Raw genomic sequence first — 27872 nt, 5'->3', positions numbered from 1 at the left:
TAGAAACGAAAAGCAGATAAACCATAAAGAAAGAGACAAAAGTAATGGGATAACAAGTAAAGTACAGACTTTCCTTTCAACATATTCTAAGTTGACATGACACAGAACACATCGTAAGTTCGATTAAGGTGGACTGATAAGGTTATATAGAAGGCATGAGTTAGGAGTTTGAAATCCTTTAATACATACCTGAACCGTCTGGACCTGTGGAGACTGAATAACTGATGGCTGGGCTGTCTGAATAACTCCATGGACTTGAACTGTCTGCCCATTAGGCAACTGTACTAAGGTCACCGTTGGGGCAGAAGATGTTGCATGAGCTGTGGGCATAGATACCTACAAAAGAGAGAGAGGGAATATATATTAGATTATTGCAGCATCTCATTATTTGACTACCAAGAACATTCTCAGTAGTAAAAGGATGATGCCTCCTCTCCTAGGAAGGGCTTTGGTAACCAAAAGTGTTTAAAAGGGACACCAAAAAACAAAAACAACAAAAAAAAACTAACACACCCCTGTCTAGGCCCAACATTTGTCCTAATTTGTAACTTAATCTTCTGAAGAATGTCCCCCTGGCTCTAAACATCTTGTTATAAAACCACTGCCAAAAAATGAAGGAAACACCTCTATTTTGAGGTAATGTAATCAAAACCTAATATGCGCCCTTCCCTTGCAGCAATTAAATATTGCTAGAACTGTGAATATTCCTACAGTGAATATTTCCTTCCAAACACTGGAATGGGTTACCTAGGGAGGTGGTGGAATCTCCATTCTCAGAGGTTTTTAAGGCCCGGCTTGACAAAGCCCTGGCTGGGATGATTTAGTTGGTGTTGGTCCTGTCTTGAGCAGGGGTTTGGACTAGATGACCTCCTGAGGTCTCTTCCAACCCTAATATTCTATGATTCTATGATATGTTGCTGACTCACAGGCAGAAAACTATGGGAGCCAGGCTATTTTTGTTTTCAGACTAGAAAATGCAGGAGAGTATTTGCCAACTGTAAAAAGTCAAAATTAGTTAGGGAGTCAAATTTTCAGACTTATTAGAAAGTATAGCCACAAAGTAAATCAAATCAAGTAGTTGGCAATGTCCTTTTAAATAAAGCTCACAGACCAACTGTTCAAACGGAGTAACAATGCATGCTTTCAATGGAAACAAATGGCTTCTAGGTAGTCATTACAATGCTATACTGCACGATACTCAACTAAGAGTTAATTTATTGCTACAAAGAACAATGGCTACAATTTTCAAACATGGGTGCCTAAATATGGTTTTTGAAGCTTAATTTAGAGCTTGTCTACATGGTGCAGCTATGCACACTAGATGTGCTGTGCGCTAACTGGTCCACGTAGACCCTTCTGGCGAGCATAAAAAGTTCCGTGTAATGCTACGTTAATACGCAACTAGTGTACATTGCTGTGTCATGTAGACGAGCCTTCAAAGACCCAAGTTTGAAAATTCTAATCAATGTCACTATGTTTAATGGAGTTTTCAGGAAACTTAATAACTTTTGACTAAAAATGCAGGAAAGATTACACTTCTATCTTCCATGAGCCTCGAATAATGTCGTATAGCAGCATTAATATTTATTGTAACGCAGAAGTGAACAAATTTAGATCTTGACAAATGAATGATTTTCAAAACACTGATCTCTGAATTTCCTTAACCAACAATCTTTTATGTGGAAGCCTTGTTTGACAGAAAATCAAGGGAAATTGTACTTGGACAACCCAGTTGTCTCCCCTTTATTCTCCATATTTGGTGCCTGTTTTTTTCTCTTTATTATGAAGATGGCTGCTGAAAAGATGCACTGCATTCTTGCACAGCGGCACTTGACCAATTTCACAAACCGCTACTCTTCTTTGGCAGTTGAGGGGCACTTGTGCCATGATGTCAGTTGGCTGGAGGAAGGGTAGTAAACAATCTGGGCAACAAGCTTCTCAGGCAGTAGGGTACAAACTTGCAGAAAAATCTGGGCGACAAGCTTCTCAGGCAGTAGGGTACAAACTTGCAGAAAAATCCTCTTTTTAATGTAATTTTTTAAGACAGATTAAGTTCCATCATCATGTGGCCTTATTAATAATGAATCCAAATGACTAAAGTAGTTCTTGCCAATGAAAGCAAAGCTAATCAACTGAAGGCTGTTCTGCAGTTGAGCTAAGCCAACATCTGATAATCATTTCGGCAGATGTTTCTGACTCATACCTTATGGAATCAGTTTACCTTATTCAAAATAGCCAGTATAACTTTTCTCTTTACTAGGGGAGCATTCACCAGCCCTCCAAAAATGCAACAATAAAATGATAGAATCATAGAAACATAGGGCTCAAAGGGACCTCCAGAGATCATCAAGGCCAGCCCCTGCACTGAGGCAGGACCAAATAAACGTAGACCATCCCCGACAAGTGTTTGTCCAAACTGTTCTTATAAACCTCTAATGATGGGAATTCACAACCTCCTTTGGAGGCCTATTCCAGTGTTAAAGTATCCTTATAGTTAGAAAGTTTTCCCTAATATCTAACCTAAATCTTCTTTGCTGCAGGTTACTTCTTGTCCTACCTTCAGTGGACAGGCAGAACAACTGATCACTGTCCCCTTTATAACAGACTTAAACATATTTGAACACTGTTATCAGGACCCCTCTCAGTCTTCTTTTCTCAAGACTAAACATGCCCAGTTTTTTTAACCTTACCCAATAGGTCAGGTTTTATCATTTTTGTTGCTCTTCTCTGGGAGACTCTAATTCGTCCCCACCTTTCCTAAAGTGTGGCATCCAAAACCAGACACAGTACTCCAGCTGAGGCCTCACCAGTGCCAAGTAGAATAGGACAATTATCTGCAGTGTTTTACATATTACACCACTGTTAATACATCCCAGAATGTAACTGCATCACATTGTCAATCAATTTATGATCCACTATAATCCCCAGATCCCTTCTAGCAGGGCTACCACCTAGCCAGTTATTCCCCATTTTGTATTTGTGCATTTGATTTTTCCTTCCTAAATGAAGAACTCTGCACTTCTCTTTATTGAATTTAATTGTGTTTATTTCAGACCAATTATCTAATTTGTCTAGATCATTTTGAATTCTAATCTTGTCCTCTAAATTACTTGCAACCCTTTCCGCTTGGTGTCATCCGCAAATTTTATAAGTATATGAAGTGTTATAAAGAGAGAGTAACATTTCTCTGAAAATGAGATGATGAAAGAATTACATTGATATTATTTATTTAGATTGTAAAAGTGATTATAGGTGCACATCCAATGCTCTGGATAGCCATAACACAAGTTAAATGTCTTATAATAAAATAACACTTCAGTATAAAGGTACAGATAGGGTAAAGCTAAGATGGTGTGAAAAAATGCAGCAACAGTATTATAACTTACTCAAAGTAACAAAAAAAATCTGTAAAATAGTATAGTGAATAACAATTGGGAAAGGCATTAAACACTTATTTGCAGTTACCCAATTCTTAATTATCTAGGATCCTGTTCTATATTTCTTACTCAGGCAAAACTTCCATATGGACTTTACTGGGAATTTTGCCTGAGTAACAAGTACTAAATAGAGCCCTACTATACTGCTAAATTCTCAGTGTTTCAATATTGCCAATTACATAAGACTATAATCCCAGTGAAAAGAGTTTAACACTTCCCTATTACAAGGTGTCATGTGTTTTTGTAAACATGCAAGTGGTAAATGATTTCATAATCATGCCATAAGTAAGACGTCAGAAATTCACAAAATAAAGAGATGGGAGTGAGACGTCATTTTACATACTTCGGGGGGAATGCAAATAATTTACAAAGTGAAACTGTTACACAAGGGACTGATGCCATAGGACATATTCTGTACTCATTTACATGATGGAGTTACTCCTGGCAAACATCAATGGAACCCAGGATAGAACTGGGTTCCAGAAATTAAGACGATAATTAGGTTTGCATTATTTCTGGCCTCTACAAAGTAACTTTTTTTGAGACAATAAAGGGTCTAACAGTGCTCCAGTAAAAGGGAGACAACTCTGCAGAATTTGAGTTTCTGATAATGAGCAAACAGCATAAAACAAATGGCAGTCTGGAAGTTGCTTATAATGTTTGTTATATCCATCCCTTTTGTTAATTTATGCATTCTCTGCATTATTTAACCATATAAAACAAATCAGTTTGTTTTCTTAAGAAATACCTATACTGTCATAACAAAGTTCCTAACTAAAATAAGCAAAATCCTGTTTATACAAGTCAGTACAGAAACACAGTAATTCAAAGTTTCGAAGTATCTTTAAAGGATGGTGGGAAGGAATGCTACAAGTGAAAAGAAGTAATTCAAAAGTCTATATCTGTAGTCTGGTTATAAATGGATTATACATTAAAACAGGGATCGGCAACCTTTGGCACCCTGGCGGGCCAGGCCGGTTTGTTTACCTGCCGCGTCCAAAGGTTCGCCCGATTGCGGCTCCCACTGGCCGGGATTCGCCGCTCCAGGCCAATGGGAGCTGCGGGAAGTGACAGCAAGCACATTCCTGCATTAAAACTACTTCAGGCCTAACACAGTCCAATATGATATTGAAGATAAACCAACAAGTGGTACTGTACAACTCTCATTACAAAATTAAAAGAAATACACATATTCCCTGTTCTAGACTCACATAAAATGGAACATTCTCTCATCCTCCTCAGAAAATAGTTTCCTTCTTAAACCTTATGCAGTTTGGGAACAACGCTGTAAATATATTAAACCAAATCACTTTGTACCTGGGCTAATGTTGCAATCTGCGGTTGTGCCTGTACAGTCATCTGTTGGGTTTCTGCCTCTGTAACGGCTGCATCTCCACTCTGCTGGTTCTCTGCACCAGATTCCATGGTCATTTAGTTACCTACAATCACAATGATGTGTGTCATGAGTATGGGTTTGCCTCTTTCATGGCTTACATATCCATGTAATTCCATTCTTATTGGTGGAGCTGGAAGCAATGCATATAGTTACTGCAGCCCAACATTTTGTACTATGAGACCTAGTTTCCAGTTGCTTATAATTTTTCTTTTAACCATTCAGGAAGGAATTTTCTGTGCCAGGTGTCTGTCTCAGACTGAATTTTCTGTAAAGTTTCAGTAAAAATAGTTTAGCAATTTCTAATAACAAGACTTGAAGAAAATATGTTGTTTGCCCCATGTTAAAATATTCTTGCAACCATTTTGTTGAGAAGTTCTACCACTTTCAGGGACTCAAAATCTCTCAGGAGGCTTTCTCTGTTGTCAGTGGTATGCCTTTTGCCACCCCCAGGAAAACCTGCCCAAATTTGGCCACGTTATATAAACCTTCAAAAAAAAAAAAAACCCTGCAGTTTGCACATGCTCAGCAACTTAAGTTTGGCAGCTAAATTCTCTGAAGATTTTAGATGAACTATTCACACTCCATCCCCCACAAATCCTATCTGTGATCACACTGTGCATGGGCCATCCTCACGGAGCAACTGAGTATGTGCCATGCCAGGGACTGAGCAGGATGTTTCATACAAATGCTGTTCCTATGGATAAAATGTTACCCACAATTGTGGGTAAAATTCACCTGCCAAAGAAAATAAACATAGATAATATTGGAAGTCACTTCCAGAATGGACCAACACCAACATAAGGGATTTGGCATGATTTCCAATATCAACCCATGATTTTTTGGAATATTTTTGGAATTACCTTTATAAAAAAGTTAGAAGGTTTTATGCTGTTTTGTATACAACGTGCATTTTCCTTGGCTAAATTACGCATCCTAGACAGCTCTTAATACAACCTTATTTTGAAGCGTTAATTGAATAAGTGTGTCTCAGTAGAACATACAAAATTCTATACAATGAAGTTGCATAACTCCAAAAAGCAAGCATGTAGGGAGAGTTTACTGATGTTAAATCTGCACCAATCTGTGAAAGTCACTTTACAATCGCCTTTAAATACTCAAAATAAAATATTTAGCATGTAATAAAGAATTGCCTCAAAGTTTAGAGAAGTCTTCCAATCACACTACCTTTCAATAAGCACCTGGATATTGTACAAACCAGTCACTTCTTAATGGTGGGGGTCTAAACATTTCATTTGAAATATTATTGTAGAGAAGCTTCCATTTCAACAAGAACTGTGATTCAAAATTACTGGAATGTATATTCTTTGGGAATAGGCACTGCTCTCTTTTAAAGCGATCACTGTCTTTCATATTCATTCTGTTTATCACACTTCAGTCCTGGGTAAAATACGAAACCTCGATGGCTTAGATTAGAGATACTGTATATCAGACCAATGAAAGTAAACAGCATTAAAACAAGTATCTGTGGAATGATGATCAACAATAAGTGTGAATTCTGGACCAGTTTAGGATCTACTGAATATTTCCAGACTATTAAAGAAAAAGCTCCATAAATACTGAAAGCAGCAACAGAAGACCAATTTTCCATAAACACTTGTTTTCTTCAGGAAAAATACCAATGGAAAGATACAGGTGCCAACTATCTCAATCATGTTCCATGGGAACAGAGCAAGGCACTGTGCATAAACCAAAACATGGTCATTCCAATACAAAAAAAATATTCCCTCAAATCAGCAACTTAGTTTTAGTGCTATCAAGAACCACATATGGAGTTCCAACATCAGTTTGGAAACGCTTAGAGAAGTCCCTGGTTAAGATGGAATGAAGCTGTAATAAGTATCACTAATTCAGCTTGCAGGGGCTACACCGTTGTACTTAAACAGAATAAAGTTTTCATCTATTAGTATACACAGGAAGCCTGCCAATGAAGATCAGAACAATTTAAGACTGGTGCATTGCATCCAATGGTGCGTCTGAGGGAACAATATTAGGAAGGTAAGATGAGATTTGGATAGGTCTTTGTGTGTCTGATCTCTAAAAGGTGTGATCTTTGGGTTGCTAATTGGTCAGGAGAGAGCAGACTGAGATACTACGGCCATTTGGTTGGCAGATGATGCAGATATTAGTATTTCAATTGTGGGATGTGTAGTACATGGTTGATCTTGTCTTAGTTGGAAAATGTAAAGCTTGCTTGCCTAAGAATATCTTATGAATGGAGTTTGAGCATAGATAGGATAATGGGGTTGAGATAAGGTTGTTTGAGACAATTTAACTCATCATTTTTATATATTCTATAGTTTGTTGTTTTGTTCTATAGTTCCAAGTTATTACATTTTGTTTAAAGATAAAACCTTAACTTTAAACTTCCTTCCTTTGTAGTGCTTAATTTTGTGGACTCCAGTGTTTATCTATCTTTAAAGTTAAAGATTTATTTACAGTCTTAACTCTAACCTTTAATTATGTTTTTTGCATGGAAATCTCTTTAAGTTATTGAACAGATATTAAGAATTGCTGTGTAACAATCTGATGTACATAATTAACTTCTAAACTAGGAACATATTTGTGGTGTGAACCTTCACGGGAATCCATGCAATAGTTAGTCCACAATCCAGAGCTGTCCTAAACCTCTCAACACAAGCTGTTCAGGTGAGGACTTCAGGAAGTCAGCAAAGATTTTAGTCTGCAAGCCACAATGAAATATCTATAGCACACAGAATGGTCATTCTGGATATTATAATGTCTTCTTTAGACCATGAAGACTTCCTAGTCTTCCTTAGGTCATCAGACCTTTCCACAGCATTAAAAGTTCACTGTAAAATGTATATAGTTTACATATATGCTATTCATGGCTTTTCCATTGACTTAATATTTGTGAAACCCTGTATATGTGTTCAAGTCTTTTTTTGGTATGTACAGTAAAGCAGTGCTGTGTCAAAGAAGGGAAGACACATTCTTGCTGTCTGACAAACCTTAGCAATGTGTTAATCCAGACTTCTCTAGAGATAAAATCTGGTAGATTTTTAAAAACTTATTTGCTATATCACAAATCTTTTTCATGTTCCATTTAATTTTCCCAAAAAAGTAACTTCAAAAAAACAGCCTATGCACTATTACTTCTTATTAGTTGTATTACCATAGCAATCAAAGACATCATAAATGAAACAAACTGCAAGTTTGCACTCCACTGCACTGCTCATTAAGGTGCAGAAATGCATGAGACTTTTGAAACAGTAATGGTCGGTCTATTTAAATTAAACTCTATTGGTATTGTTCCTCTAAGTTCTCTTGTCCAGAGTCTACATGCAAAAACAGAGACAGAATAGACATCTGTAAAAGAATTTGGGTGAGTGTACATATAACATTTTTGTCATAACCTTACAAAGCGTGTATGATCATTTCAGGTTCAAAATTCAACTATAAACCAGAAATTAACGGAATTAAGTAAGGCAGATACGGACATTGTTGAGAAGCTAAATGATTTCTTTACAATAGTCTTCAACAAAGAGGATGTTATTCCTCCCCCAGATCCACTCCTTTCTGGTAATAAAGATCACATACTACCAGAGACTAAGGTGACAGAAGAAGAGTTGCTGGAACAAATAGATCACTTAAAAAGCAGTCACTAGGCCCAGATCACATATATCCCAAGAGTTCTGGAAAAGTCTTGAGTGTCTGAACTGCTCGCAAAAACACGTAAGCTCTCATTAAAAAAAGCTACCATAACAGAGAATTGGAGGGTAGCAAATGTTATACCTATATCTAAAGAAAAAAAAAAAAAAAGATACTGGGTTGATCCAGGGAATTACAGATCAGTAAACTTAACAAATGTGCCCCTCAGTATCCACCTGTCTCCCTCCTGTACCTCACATTCTCCTGTTCCTCTCAGTCTATTCCTATCCCACATATTCTCCTAACTGCGTCACTCTCCTTCTTGAACATCACATTCCACTCCCTCTCTGCCTCTCCCTGCATCTCCACACTCCCCTACAGCTCTCACTTTCCACTGAACTGTCACAAAAATCAATTGCTGCCACACTCTGGGGATCTGACTTTTCCTCAACCTGACTTAGACGCCCTACCGGCAGCCAGAAAAGATTTGATTTTATATTTTCTTGTTTTCTACATTAGAAATGGAAGTCTTGTCTCTCCTGGAATATTGTATGGATGAGTGGCGAATTGGTATGATCTTGACATCTCATACAAGGGAACTGAACCCTGGTTAATTGAAATGGGAAGTGTTTAAAACTCAGACTGTTTAAAACTCTTAGCTGCTATTCAGCTATCACACTTCGGAGAAAATTTCTCATTAAAGATTTAACATCCCGGCCCTTCAAGAAAGGGGTGACCAAGCTATCCCTACATATTTCGGAGTCTTCCAGTAAGGTCTCCAACAAAAAAAAAGGAACATCCCTTGATACATTCCTGATATTTTTTAAGGAAATCATCAAGTAGAAAACCTTTCAGGTCTTCTTCATACAACAAAAATAAGAATAAGAAAAAAAAAAAAGATGTAACTCCCTCCCTACCCATTTCGTACGTCACCTTAAAGAAACTGATACTTAAGACATCTGAAAGCCAAACTATATTTAACAGAATAAATGTAATTACTATTTCAAGAAACACTGTGTCTTTACATAGATACATAGATCCAGTTTTTGAATCTGTAACAAACTGCCTGGATTCCATTTTGACCCCTTCTATGTCACTTGTGTGAAAACATTATTGGCAGTCTTTGGCATTAGATTGGTTCAAGGATGTTCAGGTAGGAAATAATCTAGCATTACAGTACCTCTGTACTACAGTATCTAAACAAATTTCATGTAGCTCCAATTAATAATTTCAGTACTTCATTTTGGCTATCTAAATGACAAACTACGAATAAAAATTATTGAGGCTACAATTATTTTTATCCTCAATTAAAATCTCACAGCAAAGGATGCCAGTGTCTGAACTCGTCGTAAGTACAAAATGTAACATCAGAGCTGTGGAACACACAAGTCAGGAAATGCCTGTGTAGTTTTTGGCACACACTAACTGCAATACAATAAAATTTTCCTTTAACAGGAAGAATGAGAAAGAGAAAATATACACGTAAGATGTCTGAGTGAATGTTGCCTAGCATTCTTAACTACTGAAATTTCCTAATTTGAACGCTTAACAGTACAACCAGAATGTTACACTACTAACTAGGATTTTTTTAATTTAAATTGTTTTGTTTTAAGTAAAAGGGAACATGGTGGTGATCTAATTGCAGTTTCTTTCCTGCTGCACACTTTCCATGAACAGATACAAGTGTGCACTTATGTTCTGGTCCTGCAAGCACGTACATGCATAATTTAACTCATATGAGTCATCCCATTGCCAGACATTTGCAGAATCAGGCCTGAACTAGTAATGCACAAGTACGCTCCTCTTTGATAAACTAAAATTATTCTTTATGAATGACCAAAATCACTAGTTTGACATTTGAAACTTGATATGGACATTTTTGTGTATTCTGCCAAAAAAGTGAATGTTTAGAATATTTTTAAATGGGCGTTTTCCCTCACCTTTGCTGAACTTATAGCTGAAAGAGTTTTCCTAAAACTTTTTTTTTTTTTTTTTTTTAAGTATTTACACAGACTTGAAGCAAGTCTGTCCAAAATGTGAACATTTTGGGAAGCCATGAGCATGTGAAATTCGGGCAAGTGATTGGGGGGGGGGGGGGGGACAGAAAGATGTGTGTGATTTTACACAATTTCTGATTTTTTTTTTTTTTTAATTTCAGAAATCCAGGTCTTACCTATCTGCAGCTGGGAGTATGCCTCCTAAGCCAGGCAGACAGACACATGCTGGCTCTGCTCAAGGTAGAGCTCTAAAAATAGCAGTGTGGATGTCCTGGCATGGGAGTGGCTTGGATTAGCTGCCAAAGTCCAAGCCCACTCAGCTCCTTAGATCCAAGCTCAGGTGGCTAACCGGAGCCTCCGACCATGCCGCAATATCCACACTATTTTTAGCCTACTAGTTTGAGCAGAACTAATGCAAGGCTGTCTATGCAGGCTGTAGAAATACCCTAGAGACCTAGCTAAAGTATGACCAATGATTTCAGTGGGTTTTGGATTAGACCCTAAATGAGAGGGGTAGATATTTTTATTCAACTCTCTTCCTTTTTTAAAAAAAATAACAGCAAGTTTTGTGACCCAGGAACCTCTTGGTGCCAACTGGCAGAAAGAGTGCATGAAGTTTTACAGGCATCCCCTGGGTCAGATATTAGCATAAATCACTAAAGAGTGGCACATGTGAGGTCTCTAAAGAGAGCCAGCAGCCCCGTGGTTGTCACAATCACTGCAAAATGTATTACAGATAGTATTTAAGAAGTTGTGTGTCTCTACTGAAAATGATGTTCTTAAGGCAGCTAACTAGGAGGTGATATGTCTCAGGCAGATTCCTTTCAAGCAGGAGGTGTGTCTTACACTGTGTATCTATTTGCGCACTGAGCCAAATGTTAATCAAGAGACTGCAAAATCCTCAAGAGATAAACAGCAGGAGGGGATCCTATTTATGAGTAAAGACAATGGATTGTTGCTACATGTACTACACATCCCACAATTGTTGCTGTAAAAATGCTGGAAGGACTTTGGGTGAACATTGCTCTGTAAGATATGAAAGTATCTAGATAAGTAAGTGTAGGTGGTAGAATGTTTGTTATGATTTTATTTTATATGTAACCATTGGTTTCCAATATTTCAACTTGCTATTATGTGAATCTCTCTGCTTTTTAAAATAAACTTATACATGTCAATAGTGAAAACAAGAATAAGTGCTATGTGTTAAGTGGAGAGGTGATCTGAAGTGAAATCGGTAAGCTGGGTATACTATTTCTTTAGAGGCAACAAATCTGTGAATACTGCGAATGTTCAATGGACCAGGGGCTGGATGCTCCAGAGACATGATCGGTAGTCTCCGGGGGTGCCTATCACTAGCTTGTAGAGAAAGCAAGGTCTGCATGGGCCTAGAGGGGAGTGCTTGTGTTGCCTGAGGAGTCAGGGAGCTGACCCAAGGCAGGTACAGACGAGGCTTCCTCATGCTAAGGGCAGGTGACAGCGAGGTGCATCACAGTATTTAACTCAAATACCCGATTTCTAACTGTTTAAGATTCTATACCCTGTCCCTTCAACTAAGAGCTGAAAAAGCTCTTATTCCAGTTCTCTGGATCCTCCAAAGAGGCTATCAGCAGAAAAAATGAGGACCAAACTTAATATTTGAGGTGGATCTTTAAAAAAGCCACCACGAAAAAGATTCCTCCTACCATCCAAAATACTACCTAACAGAAACAATACAAGGCACAACCCCTACTCCCTTTTAAAAAGTTATTTTAGAAGTCACCTTTAATTCATGAATATGATTTACTGCTTCCAGCTGGATGCACACAGAAAGGATAGTAAAAGAATAATTAGTTTGTTTGCTTTTATTTGAAATTTTGATATATGTTCCAGGATATGAAATACAGTCAGAATATTACTAGTAAATACCTTTGATAAGTATGCAGACAAAAAGAACAAAAACAAAACAACCTCCTCCCCAAACACCTCCATGCGCTGCAACTATACAAGCAATAAAGATTCTGAAGGTGAAATTTTGCCCTAGAAAGTATGTGACCAACTTCCATGGACTTCAATAAGCATACCGCACACATTATTAAGTACAAATCTTACGTGGTCTGTTCACTTCTGTATTCCAATTGTGTTTCACTGCAGCTTGGTATCTTTCCTTTTTATTTATTTACTTTTAATAACTTTTTTAAAGTACCTTATTTTTAACCCCACTGAGTTTTTTGTGGTTCTCTTTAATAGTACACACAAAATTTTCCTCTGACAAAAATGAAATGTCAATCACACCTTTTAACTTCATGCTGATATCAAAGATCAAAATAATGAAGCTACTATAATTCAGAAAGTTGCACTCTTGCTCACTGTAGCAGCACGATAGCCCACTAAAATGATCACTATACTAGACTTGGCCAATGTGACTTAAATACCAAAGTTTTTAACTCCATGTAAAGTGTAGGTGTCAGGTTATTTTTTGATGGCAGAATCTGTCCTATTGTATGCTAAGACACCTACCTCTTCTACAAAACAAGTTCTTGACAGGTAGTGTAGGTCTGGTGAACTAGCAGTCATGCTCAGCAATATTCTGTTCGCTAATGGGTTTAATTTCTGGTCCTAGTCAATCATTCCTTTTATCTTTGGCCAGAATCATGCTGGGTATAGAACTGAGGACTGGAGAACGAAAAGGACACATGAGAGTTTACATTTCTTGACAACTTACCTTGAAGCCAGTGACTGTAGCAAGTCATAAATTGAACCGTTGTACAACTGTCACTTGAGTCCAGCATTAAACTACAAACCAGTTTCCATTTTGATTGGCAGTTAAACATAGATACTATCACATCGGTATTAAGACATGGCAATTGGTTTATGATCTCAAATGGGGGCCCCTATACCACTGCTCTCAAATACTGCAGCTCCCTAATGTAAGGCAGTAAAACACAGTGATTCTCTTCTCTTTTGCTATTTAATAGCATGAGAAATGTTTTGGGGAATCTCCTTTAGTGATAGAAGGTTCGGAACGTTAGCATCTGATGTCCTTTGGCTGAAAGAGCTAGGCAGCTCAGAATAACAGAGAGAAGAGCTAATTCTGAAAGCAGACCCCTTGAGAGGAAGTGAGAGACCGAAGCAAACAGAATGCAGGGTAATGTCTGTGTGAACAATAAGAAAAATGACAGAGACAGGAAATGAAGATGCCAAGAGACCCAGGAAAGAAGCAAAGGCAGATTAAGCGCCACTTGAAGAGGCAAACATGCACCCGTTTCCTCACTGTGTGGAGTTTATCAGGATTTGGAATTGATGGCAGACCTATCATTTTAATTTAAATAGAACATTTATTTTTTCCCCCAAGTATATTCTAATCTCTGAAGACCCCATCCAGTTAGACCTAGAATAACCACTTCAGGAAAAAGTGAGATGAACGGATTTAAGGATCTTGATCCACGTGCCACATTGGCTTCATACATACCAGTTCACTGGGTGAGGGTCAGTGCATACAGAACTGATCCACCAGCCGCAGAGGCTACGGTAGTCCTGAACCTCTGTGGCCTGGTGTTGGTGGTGGGTTCCCCCTTTACAGGGAAGTTTGCACATATCTCAGTCACTTAGGCTGCATGTTGAGCGTATGATTTTCTATAAGGCAATAACTAGTTACTGCCGAGAAGTGGGTAGTGAAGGGTATATTAGTAATACAGGGAAACTTGGTTTAAACAACCAGTTAGGGGAGGAAGACTGGTTGCTCAACAGAGGAGGTCTCCTAAGAAAGGTGAAGTAGAATTGTACTCATATTTGGGGGATACTTTGCAGCTGGTTTAAGATATCAGGCTGTCTAATAAGAATAGTCTCTTGTGCAGACTTTGTTTTCTCTCTGCAGTGCAGAGATTCACAGACTGATCATTCAGTCCCTCACATACTGATTAAATTAACAAAGTCAAAGTTACTCTGAAATTTTAATTTCCTTTAAAAAACTGACATCTAAATTTCCTGTTGCAGCTTTCTTTAAACTACTGCCCTCTGAAAAAGTCAGTAGCTCAAAACTTCTCTGCAGCCATAGAACACTAAATTAGACCTGCAGTAATCTACTAAACCTGAATGCCGCACATCCATATGCAAGAGGCAATCTTGCAGCTATGCTAGAGAGCAAGGAAATTGCCTCAGTACAGGTGTTTCCTTATCTGATTTATATGGGTACACTTAGAGGATCTGTATAACGGATACATATGTATGAAGGCTATAAAAGCAGGTATCAAAAAAAAAACAACACTACACATTGTATTAGATGTAGTGCCATTATTTGTAGTCTTTCAAGCCAAACTAATTTGTTTGTGGACTGTGAGTTAACGTTACAGTGTGAACATAGACTGCAATCCTTACACTGATCAAGGTATCCCATTTTAGGATTGGATTGATGGCCCAGAAAGATCACAATCAGAATAGGGGTGCATCCTGGGCTATTATGTACATAAGGTTATGTTTTGAAACAAAATCCTAGCGAAAATCCCTAAGCTTCTGGAACTAAATAGATTCCAGACAACAAAACATGTCTTCTCTCCCTTCCCATAACACTGGGAGGAAACTCTGAGTAGCTAAAAATTGTTATTCAGTCACAAAAAAGTAAATGATAAATTAGTCTCAGTGCTTGATTTCTATTATCCAGGCCACTCCTTTCCATTCTATGTGGGGTGGATTTGAACACTAAGACCATCTGAGCATGAAGCAAAATACTGGAACTTGAAAAATCTACTGCTGAAGCTCCAAAGTGGTAAAACCAACATTTACAGTCAGAATGATTTTGTATTATAAAGACTGGCAATTGAGTCAAGATGTTTGGTGCGAGAATGTCAAGTTTTAGATGTGATCAACAGGATTACTAAATTCTATATACTAGGTAACAGAATGTCAGACAACTACTCTTTCTCTATGCTCAGATTTTATAAGTTGATCAGAAGTGACAACTTCATTTTGAATGGATCTGACCCACTTTAGAATCTAGAGCACTAAAGTAAGCACTATTGTAAGTCAGGTTGTACAAAATCATTGCTTCGTGTATAAACTGCAGCTTTTACAGGCATAGATTATTAAAAAAACATTTTTCATTATGTTTGATATTTGGAATATACACGATAGTTCAAATATTCAACCCCAAACATATGAATAAGAGGTTATGTCACATGATGAACACTGACAAGACTTTTATTTTAAAATTTGTTTAATGAGTTCATAAGGGGAAAAAAAACCAAAATGGACATGTTCACTGATTTTCTTCTACTAGTTTATTAATGGATTACTATGTGAAGTGATCATCTGGAAGCAAGATGGCTAGAAATAACAGAGGCCAAATGTTTATAGAGAATTCAGAACAATAGTCAATATCTATGAATTCAACATATAGAGTGTTATTGTTTTAAAGTTTTACTCGCTCCATTATGCACAAAATAAAAGTATTTAGAAGCCATGTGCACTCAAGGTCACCCCTTAAATTTTGAGACACTTACAAAAAATATTATACACACACACCCCATTCTCTACAACTACTTTTGTCTTTCAGGCTCCACTAATTTTGAAACAAAATTGTCAATGTCATCTTGCTTTAACTGAACTCCCCCATTTAACTCAATGTCACTACTCTTGTCAACTGTTTCTGAAGCGATACAAGGAGACTTGACTCTATACTCATTGTCCTAATGTACTAAAACAATGTAACTTGTAAGCCACTTTTGGCAGCACCCCCAAAAAAACCCCTAAACCTGCTAAATTTAAGCCAAAATTACTCTGCCTTAAAAAAAAAAATCACTTGGTGAATAGTTTTTCCATGTATTTTTAATCAGTCTGGCTATTGTAGGAAGGCATTCTCAAAAGAGGGTCTTGCAATATGCCTTATGGGTGGTCACAGTCTGGATTACTCTGACCTCCACACTCAAACCTCCCCAACCTAGAACACTAATACTTCATCTTGAAATTTGAGAACTGCATTGCTCCAGAGCAGCATAGCTGTCTTTCTAGGTACAGGATGGAGATGTGGTTCTGAGGTATTGATGACTTTAAAAATCAGGACTAAGATCTTGAACTGGCAATGGAATCAGACTGGGAGTCAGGAGAGGGAGTGGAACACATGGGTGAGGTACCTGCAGCAGCTTGTCCTGTTGAGGTAGTGGGAAGCCTCTTCCTGCACAAAACTGGAGACTCGGCTTTGCTTCTACATTCAGCCCTGGTACAGTGAGTTACAGTGATCCAATGTGGAGATAACAAATGCATGGATAAGTGTGCCCAGATCCAGAAAGAGGTGGAGTTTCTTAGCCAGCTACAGATGAAAGGTGTTTTTTTATTTTCCTGTGCTGATGCTATTTTATCTTTTAGTCAAACATGACTTCAATGGAAAAGGAGGACAATGTCCAGCTTAGTTCTTAAATGTATTTCCCTGCTTCCAACCAGTATCACTTCTGTCTTGGTTGGACTGAGTTTGAGCCAGCTGCTCTTCATGGATATTGGCACATGTTTGTGATGCTGTTGGTTGCGTTGGTGTAAAATAAAACAGACAGGTAGGTGCCAATGGTGCACCATTGGCATCAGTGCCCCAGATGTCTTACCATCTCCGTAAGTAGTCATGTAGATACTGAAGAGGAGGGGAAACAGGATGGATCCTCAAGGGACCTCACAGGGCAGGGCCTTTGGGATGAAAACCATCACTACTCTCTGTCCCCTGTTGGAGAGGAATGATTTGAGACACTGTAGTTCTGCTCTGTGTACTCTAGTTATGTCATGAATGTGAGTGGCTGGAGCCAAAACTACAGGCATATCAAACAGTATGTGCATTAAGTCTCTCTCCATTTCCGGGAGGAGATCATCTTTTAGTGTGCCTGATTGCAATATATCCAGGATGTTGAAAGAATCACAAGATAGAGCTTGATTGTCACTATTTTATCAATGATTTTGCCTAAGCCTGGGAGTCTGGAGATGGGATGGTAACTGGAAAGGTTTGCTGAGTTCAGTGCTGGCTTTTTGGGGATTGGGTAGGCAATTACATTTTTCTTACATTAGCTTCTCTGAAAAAAGTGTGGATTATTTATTAGCAATGGGCAATATTGTTCTTCTCTGGCTTTCACCAACCAGAAGAAATGGGAACTGCTCTGCAATGCACCTTAATCCTAACTGGCAACATTCTTGCTAATCCAGTTTTAGGCACAATTCTTACTTTAAAAAAAGAGAAAGAGAGAGGCCAAACTGCATATCATTTGAGATAAGGACAGAACTAAGGGCAAATTCACCACTGTCCTGCAGAGTAGGAAGCATCATCAGTGAGTTCTAAGGGGCAGTGTCCCCTGAAAAATATACTGCCTGCCTTGCTCTAGCAGCTGAAAGGGACTGCTCAGATCCCCACCAAGATGCTGCCCCTGGACTCTGTTTGGAGGTTTCAGATTTCATATTATTTATATTGATATTATCATAGCACCTATAAGGTTCAGATGAAGGAGCATGACATTTTGGAGTTCTTACTTTCATCTGACTACCTGGAAAAAGGGGGACCCAAGGTGTTCTCCCACCTTGCCTCTTGCAGGGATCTCTTCCTTGCCCCCATTTCCCCCCTCCACCTATGACTTTTGACAAGGGATAGCTATGTTCCCCACACACATGTCCAGGTTTCTGAAAGGGGGAACATCTCCCCTAGATCACCCACATACTTTGGCCAGTCACAGCTTCAGTATGGACAAGTTTACATGACTTTGGTCACTGTGGACAGAAGCAGTTAAAATAATCAGTCTTTGGTTCTTGTCTCCGCCTATACTTGGAATCTGCATCTACTGGAGTCACTCTGTGAGAATGAGGCAAAAGGGAAAAGACTTTTCCTATCCTGTTCCCCTGCAGGAGTTTTTAGAGCAGCAAGAGAAACAGCCATGGCTGTGATCAGTTTCACAGAGCGTGACCAGAATCTTGTTGTTTTCATGGTACTGGTTTTATATTCTCTCTAGAGGAAGTTCTCTACACCCCAGTAGGGTCTGGATTTTTTAAGCCCCGCTTATATCTCCTACTGCACTTTGTGGAGAGCACACACAAGTACATTTGAGGGTACTGCCAGAGAAGCAGAACCAGAGGAAGAGTTTAGCAGAATAGGGACCAATTCAGGCAAATCATGCATTCTTCTACTGTTCAATGGGGTTTAGAAGGAAACCCATACAGGAAGAAGGTCGTATTCAACCCCTGATCAGATGTGCTGATGGTCTGTTTGCCGAATGGAATAATGGTCTATTCTCTGCTGCTATTGAGATGCCAAGCAGAAGGTTTAGAGCAGTGTCTACATAACAGAAGAAGAGATGTAATCAGAGTGGCAGAAAGTTTTGGGAAATTCTGTTGCAGCTAGAGCAGGGGCGGGCAAGCTTTTTGGCCTCAGGGCCACATCGGGTTTCCGAAATTGTATGGAGGGCCGGTTAGGGGAGGCTGTGCCTCCCCAAACAGCCAAGCATGGTCCGGCCCCTATCCGACCCCCCCTGCTTCTCACCCCCTGCTGCCCCCCCCCAGGACTCCTGCCGCATCCAACCCCCCCTCCCTGTCCCCTGACTGCCCCCCACTGCCCCACCCAACCCCCTCTCCTTCCTGATGCCCCCCAGGACTCCTGCCCTCATTCAATGCCCCTGTTCCCTGCCCTCTGACCACCCTGACCCCATCCACATCCCCGCCCCCTGACCACCACCCCAAACTCCCCTGCCCTCTATCCAATCCCCCGTTCCCTGCCCCCTTACCGCGCTGCCTGGAGCACCGGTGGCTGGCAGCGCTACAGCCACGCCACCCAGAGCGCCAGGACAGGTAGCCGCGCCGGCCAGCTGGAGCCAGCCATGCCACCGCGCAGCACAGAGCACCGGGTCAGGCTGTGGCTCTGCAGCTGCACTGCCCGGCAAGACCTCGCAGTCCCGCTGCCCAGAGCATTGCGTGGCGCAGTGAGCTGAGGCTGTGGGGAAGGGGGCTAGCCTCCCAGGCCAGGAGCTCAGGGGCCGGGCAGGAGGGTCCCGCGGGCCGTAATTTGCCCACCTCTGAGCTAGAGAGAGCATTTAGAAAACTACAGTAACAGAAAGCTCAAGAAATGGGCAGTGAGATTGAAAAATTAACAAGATGAATAATAAAGCATGATCAAGGGAGGAAACGGAGCTGAGAAAAGATAACATACAAGGTAAAAAGTGTCAAAGGAAGACAATGAAATAATGCGACAAGATAAGTGTGCGATTGTGAAATATTTGAAACTGCTGTGTCACATTTTTATTTATATTGCACATATAAAAAAAATTCAAATTTACATAAACCACTCAGCACTGCAATCACAAGAATAAGGATCAGAGTCCACATCATCGATCCTTAGTTACAAATGCATCCATAATTTTAAAATTTAAGTCCGTCTGGAAGGTAGTAAGTAAATTTCAGATTGGGTTCTTGGTTGTCCCAGGCTGTTGGACAATAGGATTTTTTTCCCTAGCCTGTCTGGTCTTGAAAGGATGTCGCTATTTATCAGGAATAGAAAGGGTCTGTCTACAGAGCAATCCTAGGCACTTTCTCCCCTTCAAAAAAACACTCTGCCTAACCCAAGGGAATGAGGGACAAAACTATTCTCAACCTAATATGCTATCACTCAAATCATACTTAATAAAGGATTAGAGATTTATATGGTTAATCACATGAAACAGTATTAAAATGTACATAAAGGGCATAAATGCTTATGCTTCAGGGCATCAGCCAACTGCCTCTAGAGCGGAGTAACAAAAGCCCATGATTAGGTTTCTAGCACCTTCCTCTAAGGCACCTGATGCTGAGTACTGTTGGAGGCAGTACTTCAGACCAGAAAGAAGACCATACGAATGGCCAAACTAGGCCAGACCAATGGCCCATCTATCCCAGTATCCTATCTTCCAACAGTGGCCAATGCCAGATGCTTCAAAGTAAATGAACAGAACAGGGCACTTATAAAGTGATACATCCAGTCCCAGCATATGGCAGTGAGAGGCTTAGGGACACCCAGAGCATGGGGTTGCATCCCTGACCATCTTGGCTAATTGCCATTGATGGACCTATCCTCCAGGAACTTAGAGTTCTTTTTTGAACCCTGTTATCCTTTTGACCTTCACAACATCCCCTGGCAACAAGTGCCCCTGGCTGACTGTGCATTGTGTGAAGATGTACTTCCTTTTGTTTTAAATCTGCTGCCTATTAATTCCATTGGTTCTTGCGTTATGCAAAGGGGAAAATAACACTTCCTTATTCACTTTCTCTACACCATTCATGATTTTATAGCTCTCTATCATATCCCCACTTAGTCATCTCTTTTCCAACCTAAACATTCCCAGTCTTTTTAATCTCTCCTCATAAAGAAGTTGTTCCATTCTCTTAATTGTTTCTGTTGCCCTTTCCTGTACCTTTTCTATTCCTAATTATCTTTTTTGAGACAGGACTTCCAGAACTGCATGCAGTAGTCCAGGTGTGGGCATGCCATAGATTTATATAATGGTCTTATGAAATTGTCTTCTTATCCATCTCTTTACTAAAGGTTCCTAACATGGGTAGCTTTTTTAACTGTCAGACCACGAGTATGATACTACTAGAGCCAGGCCACTAGTATGATCCAGAATGGCAATTCCTATGTAGTTAGCACTATTTTAGCACCGTTCACCCAAGGATCACAAAATGCATAACAACCAACCACCCCTAGAACACTCTGGTGAGATAGGTAGGTATGCCCATTTACTATGGGGGAAATGGATGCACAATAATTAGGATTTGCTTAAGGTCACGCATGAGTCATTGAGTCAGCCACAGTAGCAAGATAATGTCTAGAGCTGTATTTTAACAACTAAATATGCTTCCTCCAATTTTCTTACCCTCTCCTATCAGGAGACTCCCTCACTTTTTTCTTCTTCTCCTAGATGGATAGTGTACCAGGGAAAACAGAGGGAATAGGAAACTGAGGAAATCCTTGTCTATTTCAAATGACTGCTTTTGCCAACATCAGGGAGAGAGCAGCATGGGAATGTGCACTCCTGCCTTTCTTCTTAAAATATGCTGCACTTCTGTGGTCTAAATGTAAAAGTTTGAAGCATTTACCAAATCTTGGCAGTTGAACAGGGAAACAACTGGGAGAAGTGGAAGAGAAACACTCATCTACAGGGAGTCTTCTCAAATACTCAGACATAAGATTACAGATGTTCATAATCACTGACAACATACAAGGTAGCGTGACATTTTTACTTTAAGGATTCAGCTCCAGTATGATAGCAATACAAATAATAAATAACATTTTAACACGCCAGCTGTATCAGACAACTTTACAAGATGTAGGAGTATGTAAGATCAACGCTCAAATTTGGACAGTTTGCTGTATATATATATATATATATAGATAGATAGATATAAAAGGTTGCCATTTTGTTCTTGATGTGCTCATACCTATCAATAAAAGACTCCAGCCAGGCCTGCTAATTGCAAAGAAAGCACTGAAGATGGGAAGGTAGCATGTAACTGATAGGCATTTGTAAAGATAAAGTAGATATTGCTTAAGTAGGCCCTTACCTACATTAACAAAATTTGCAGCTACATAGCGATGTAGAGCTCTGCGCTAGTGCAAAATAGGGCTTGTACTGATACTTTTTATGTCAGCAGAACAAGTGATTTACTGCAGTAATTTGTGTCAGTGTGGCACATGTACAGTTGATGACTGTAGCAGCATAACACCACCACTGCAAGTTTTGTTTTGCAGATGGACCCTAGGATAATCTTAATGTCAATATTGTTAGTTATGTCACTGATGATTAAAGCAAGTAAGGAATAATCAGGTTCTGAAGATCTGCCCCCTCCTGTTAAGGCTATCAGTACTTGGGAGATACCATTACCCCCTGTCCCACTCCCACTCTGACCTATGAAGCCTAAGGTGGCACATAAGCTTCTCCACAGCGGAGCCAGAGTCCAGCTGGGCAGCAAACACCCAATGGCCTTTCCCCTTTGCTAGAATTTCAGTCTCCTCCCTTCCCAGGACAAGATTCCCATGCAATCTAAAGAGGGCATTCAGTTTATTGACAAAAATATAGACACCTTCACTGCAAACTAATTTAAGCTTTAATATTTTGATGAGGGGAGTAATAAAGTTCTTAAACAGGTATTTTGCAGGTTAGAAAGCAGTGATTGTGATCTTACTTCCTACCCTCAAATAGAATAGGTTTGGGAAGGATGAGAGGTAAGTCTCACAGATATAAAATAATAAGATGCAAGTATTTACTGTCACTTTACTTACACTTTTGTACAAAAAAAAAAAAAAAAAAAAAAAAAACAACCCACACCCAAAATCGACTTCACTATGAATTACACAAAACAAAAGCATGTTATATTTAATTACTGAATCACCAGCCCCCTGGCAGCCTCAAGATCAGGTCATTGCTCACTGAAATCAACAGAAATGGTGGTGTATCAGCCCTTCAGTTTCCTAAGATTTTCAAGCACTCCTCTATTGTCAAGTTTATACTACTCAATGCAGGAATCAGGAGTAGTATGTGGCTTCCACTGCAAAGAGGCAAGACACTAGTAGTTAAGAGAGAATTCACATACATCAGAAATAGTTTACCTGCTCACTTAGAGCCTAACGTTTTTGTGAATGATAAACGGTCTTAAAAAAAATTAATTTTGGGACATCCCCGGTTTACAGTTTCTGTAATTTAAACACCCCAATCTTGCATTCTGATTGGTACAAATAGACCTGATTACAGGACTGAGGCCTAAAGTGTCTCCAAAAAACAAAAACAAGCTAAACAGAAGGGGAATGAAGAGACTTTCACCAGAGTATTTCAGAACATTTTTTTAACCACAATAATCCATCAACACATGGTACTCTGACCCTTTACATTCATCTCTTTGCAGGAGTGGAAGGAAACACTCAATATTCCTACATAATTTCCAGCTTTATATACAAGAACCTCTGGAAAAACTTAAAAACTGATTTTTCCCCCTAATTGAAGAGTTTTATTTCTTTCACAGGGTTGATGGCTAGAGTCCTTTGAGAAACACTGGGTTGCCAGTGTGAGTTTATATATTAAAAAAGGAAAAAATTGTTTTGGAGGGAAAAGACAAAGTCACATGTACTTTAGAAAAACATACACATGAATTTAAAAAAAAAAAGTTTTAAACCTACTGTAGGAATCACAAGGGCGCCAGAACTTTTGCAGAAGTGGGGGGGGGGAACAGCCCCCCCCCCCCCCCGAAAATTGCACTCTTTGGGCAGGCATGAAACAGCGCCAGGAGGGGCTGCGCTTCATGAGGGGGAGCTGATAAAGTGGGAGAGCCAGGCCCCCACATCTCCCTCAGGTTCCAGAACCCTTGTATCACAATAGTCCTTAAAAAAAAAAAGTTGATAACATTGTGCCCTTAAATTAGCTGCACAGTATTTTAAAAGGTTACTGTACAAGAAGATGCAGAATCCTAAGGCTGAAGCAGGTGTACAACAGTAAGTGGGAAAAAAAAAATAAAAAATCACAGATTAAGAATTTCTAGTATAGACATTGAAGAGAGAAGAATAAAAACTGCAGTCACAATTATCAGAAAGTATAGAATACCTAAAGATTTTTCAGAATTATGGGTAACATGGCAGATAGCAAATATTAACAGAAATTTTGAGGAATAGTACAGGTTCAATCCAGCTATCACTCTGTCTACAGAATTCCCACTGAAGAAACTTGCAGATTAGTGGCAAGAGCGAGTGCTGAACCAAAGCTAAACTACAGTAATGCTTATGGTGAAATTCATTTTTTAATATTTTAAAGTATTAGCAAGATTGTGTATCTTTCTACTGCTATATACCAGGAGTATGCTACAAACAGAGATCTGTATCTTTATTATTTGCTCTGTGATATAAGCCTCTGCAGTATTTTGACTGAACTTTCATTAAAAACAAGGCGGTGGTAGACTTTGGGAAAGTTTCTTCTTCAGGCCTTTCAGAACTGAATATTTGCATAGCCCCACTTTGAAAGAGGATCCCATCAAATCAAGTCTGGGCCAAAACATAAACTCTTAAAAAGTTTTTATTGGAGAAAAACTACTTCTGTAACAAGCTAAAACCATTACACGTGTTTTTATATAGTTTAATTACAGTTTCTTTAAGCAGATATTCCAGGACAGCACAGTGGAGCATACCAGTCAGAAAGTGAAATTGTCTATAAACGAGTGAAACTAACTAGACTGTTCAGTATCCAAACTGAATGGAATAAGCATGAAGAGAAAAAGCTTTTAAAATTCAGTTTTAATCTAAGAGATATTTGTGCCATACATGATGGGGTGTGTTAACTGTCTGCCCGCAGCCCTTGCAGGCTTCAAAAATACACCTTTCAAGGGGTCTATTTCTCACAAGAGTAACATATCGCCCTATTCTCACATCTCGCGTCTTGACGGGGGGAAAAGGGGAAGAGACTAGCTTCGGGGCCGAGCCGGGCCTGGTGGGGCAGGAGAGATGGGGACGATCCGCTATGGGGCTGGCCCGAGCTTGAGGGGGCCGGTACAACCAGCCGGACTCTGAGGGGCGGAGGGGACCGGGCAGTTCAGTGGGGGGCGCGGGGGAGCCCGTCCGGGCTCTGGGAGGCGGGGGATGCAGAGCGGAGCCGGGCTGGGCTTTGGGGGGCAGCTGGAGGGCTGATCCGCGGCAAGGGGGTGGGGAGGGACGGGCTTTGGGCGGCTGTTGAGGGAGGACGATCCGTGGGGGCGGGCTGAGGGGACCAGCCCGGGCTCGGGGGGGACGATCCGCGGCGGGGCCAGCGCGGGCTGTGGGAGGCACTAGCGAGGCGCCACTTTCCTGACAGCGGCTCCTCGGACCCGCGGCGCCCTGGTCCCGGCCGGCGCTCCCGCAGCAGGGCTCTCCGGAGGCGGGAAAGGAGCGGTCCCTACGGGGCCAGCCCTTCTCGCCCCGCGGCCAGGCGAAGGCACCGCGGCAGCCGCGGCTCCCCCTTCCCCCGCCGCGGCCGGGCTGGGCTGCCCCAGGCTGGGCCGGGCGCGCTGCCCCCGCCGCGCTGAGCGCTGGCTGCAGCCAGAGCGGCTGCGGGCCGGCTCCAGCCGCCATTACTCTTTGTTCGCCGCGCTCGGAGCGGCGGCGGCGGGGATGTTGCAGGGCTCGGCTCGGCTCCATCTTTAAAGCGGGCGCCCCTCCCGCTGGCGGTGCAGGCCGGGCCGCGTCCTGCGCCTGTTGCTCCCTGCGCCCCGCCGGCTCCATCCCCCCCTCGGCTGGGCGCCTTCCTCCTCTTACCGGTTACGGGCTGCTCCGTCACTGCTTTCGTTCGCGCCTAGGCTCTCGCCGCAGTTTTATTCTCTCCCCCACGTAACACACCGCGTCAAACTACACCTCCGCCGCGTCACTCACACACAAGGCTCTCCCAGCCCGGCGACAGGCAGGCAGCGGCCGACTGAGGAGAGCCAGCCAGGGAGCAAGCGCCGAGAGCGCCGCGGCCCCGCGCGGAAAACGCCGAGCTCTCACGGAGAAGGCCGAAGCCACACAACGCGCGGCGGCGCCCGAACGCAGCCGACCGGAGATCACGGAAACAGCCGGAAAAGACCGAACCGCCGACCGGGTTCACGGCAATGCCCGAACGAGTACGGAAAAAACCGAAGCGCAGGACAACGAGCATGAAAACTCCCGGCAGCGCCCGAATATGTACGGACACGGCCGAAGCGCGGGGCAGCGATCGGAAACTAACAGCAACCCCCGAAAGTTCACGGAAATGACCGAAGCTCCGGAGGAGCGAGTCTTTGGGACAGGCCACGAACTGAGAGCTCAGATCTCCGGAAATGGCCGAAGTTCGGGGAAGAAGCACGGAAATTCCCGATTGGGGTTGGCCTGCAGGGCGGTGGAGGCTGGCTCGTGGCAGGAAGCCTAACGCCCAAATAAAGAACATAAGAATGGCTGTACTGGGTCAGACCGAGCATCCACCCCGCCCAGTATCCTGTCTGCTGACAGCGGCCAATGCCAGGTGCCCCAGAGGGAGTGAACCTAACAGGCAATGATCAAGTGCTCTCTCTCCTGCCATCCATCTCCACCCTCTGACTGACAAACAGAGGCTAGGGACACCATTCCTTACCCATCCTGGCTAATAGCCATTCATGGACTTAACCTTCATGAATTTATCTAGTTCTCTGTTAAACCCGGTTATAGTCCTCGCCTTCATAAGCTCCTGAGGCAAGGAGTTCCACAGGTTGACTGTGCGCTGTGTGAAGAAGAACTTCCTTTATTTGTTTTAAACCTGCTGCCTATTAATTTCATTTGGTGGCCCCTAGTTCTTATGTTATGGGAATAAGTAAAAAGCAACAGAGGGTCCTGTGGCACCTTTGAGACTAACAGAAGTATTGGGAGCATAAGCTTTCGTGGGTAAGAACCTCACTTCTTCAGATGCAAGTAATGGAAATCTCTAGAGGCAGGTATATATCAGTGTGGAGATAACGAGGTTAGTTCAATCAGGGAGGGTGAGGTGCTCTGCTAGCAGTTGAGGTGTGAACACCAAGGGAGGAGAAACTGTTTCTGTAGTTGGATAGCCATTCACAGTCTTTGTTTAATCCTGATCTGATGGTGTCAAATTTGCAAATGAACTGGAGCTCAGCAGTTTCTCTTTGGAGTCTGGTCCTGACGTTTTTTTGCTGTAAGATGGCAACCTTTACATCTGCTATTGTGTGGCCAGGGAGGTTGAAGTGTTCTCCTACAGGTTTTTGTATATTGCCATTCCTGATATCTGACTTGTGTCCATTTATCTTCTTGCGTAGTGACTGTCCAGTTTGGCCAATGTACATAGCAGAGGGGCATTGCTGGCATATGATGGCATATATAACATTAGTGGACGTGCAGGTGAATGAGCCGGTGATGTTGTAGCTGATCTGGTTAGGTCCAGTGATGGTGTTGCTGGTGTAGATATGTGGGCAGAGTTGGCATCGAGGTTTGTTGCATGGGTTGGTTCCTGAGTTAGAGTTGTTATGGTGCGGTGTGTGGTTGCTGGTGAGAATATGCTTAAGGTTGGCAGGTTGTCTGTGGGCGAGGACTGGCCTGCCTCCCAAGGTCTGTGAAAGTGAGGGATCATTGTCCAGGATGGGTTGTAGATCACTGATGATGCGTTGGAGAGGTTTAAGCTGAGGACTGTAGGTGATGGCCAGTGGAGTTCTGTTGGTTTCTCTTCTGGGCCTGTCTTGTAGCAGGAGGCTTCTGGATACACGTCCGGCTCTGTTGATTTGTTTCTTTATTTCCTTGTGTGGGTATCGTAGTTTTGAGAATGCTTGGTGAAGATCTTGTAGGTGTTGGTCTCTGTCTGAGGGGTTGGAGCAGATGCGATTGTACCTCAGTGCTTGGCTGTAGACGATGGATCGTGTGGCGTGACCGGAGTGGAAGCTGGAGGCATGAAGGTAGGCGTAGCGGTCGGCGGGTTTTCGGTATAGGGCGGTGTTAATGTG

At 41.4% G+C, this 27872-nt stretch overlaps 1 protein-coding gene across 3 annotated transcripts in view; it reads right to left on the bottom strand.

Moving 5' to 3' along the window:
- Nucleotides 1-25921, bottom strand: part of CREB1 (cAMP responsive element binding protein 1) — a 44145-nt gene extending 18224 nt beyond the window's left edge. Inside the window, exons 1-3 of one of the 3 annotated variants that reach the window (XM_034785249.1) lie at nucleotides 25690-25921; nucleotides 4755-4876; nucleotides 190-336 (exon numbers count right to left, since the gene is read on the bottom strand). In XM_034785249.1, coding sequence (XP_034641140.1) covers nucleotides 190-336; nucleotides 4755-4868 — 261 coding nt within the window. In that variant the 5' untranslated portion in view covers nucleotides 4869-4876; nucleotides 25690-25921. Of the gene's footprint in view, nucleotides 1-189; nucleotides 337-4754; nucleotides 4877-25689 lie in introns of those variants that run through there. The other 2 variants (XM_034785250.1, XM_034785251.1) reach the window with 2 other exon arrangements.
- Nucleotides 25922-27872: the final 1951 nt, after the last annotated feature.

This window comes from Trachemys scripta, chromosome 11, assembly GCF_013100865.1.
Source record: "Trachemys scripta elegans isolate TJP31775 chromosome 11, CAS_Tse_1.0, whole genome shotgun sequence".
Taxonomy (NCBI): domain Eukaryota; kingdom Metazoa; phylum Chordata; order Testudines; family Emydidae; genus Trachemys; species Trachemys scripta.
This window is presented reverse-complemented; position numbering and strand designations above follow the sequence as displayed.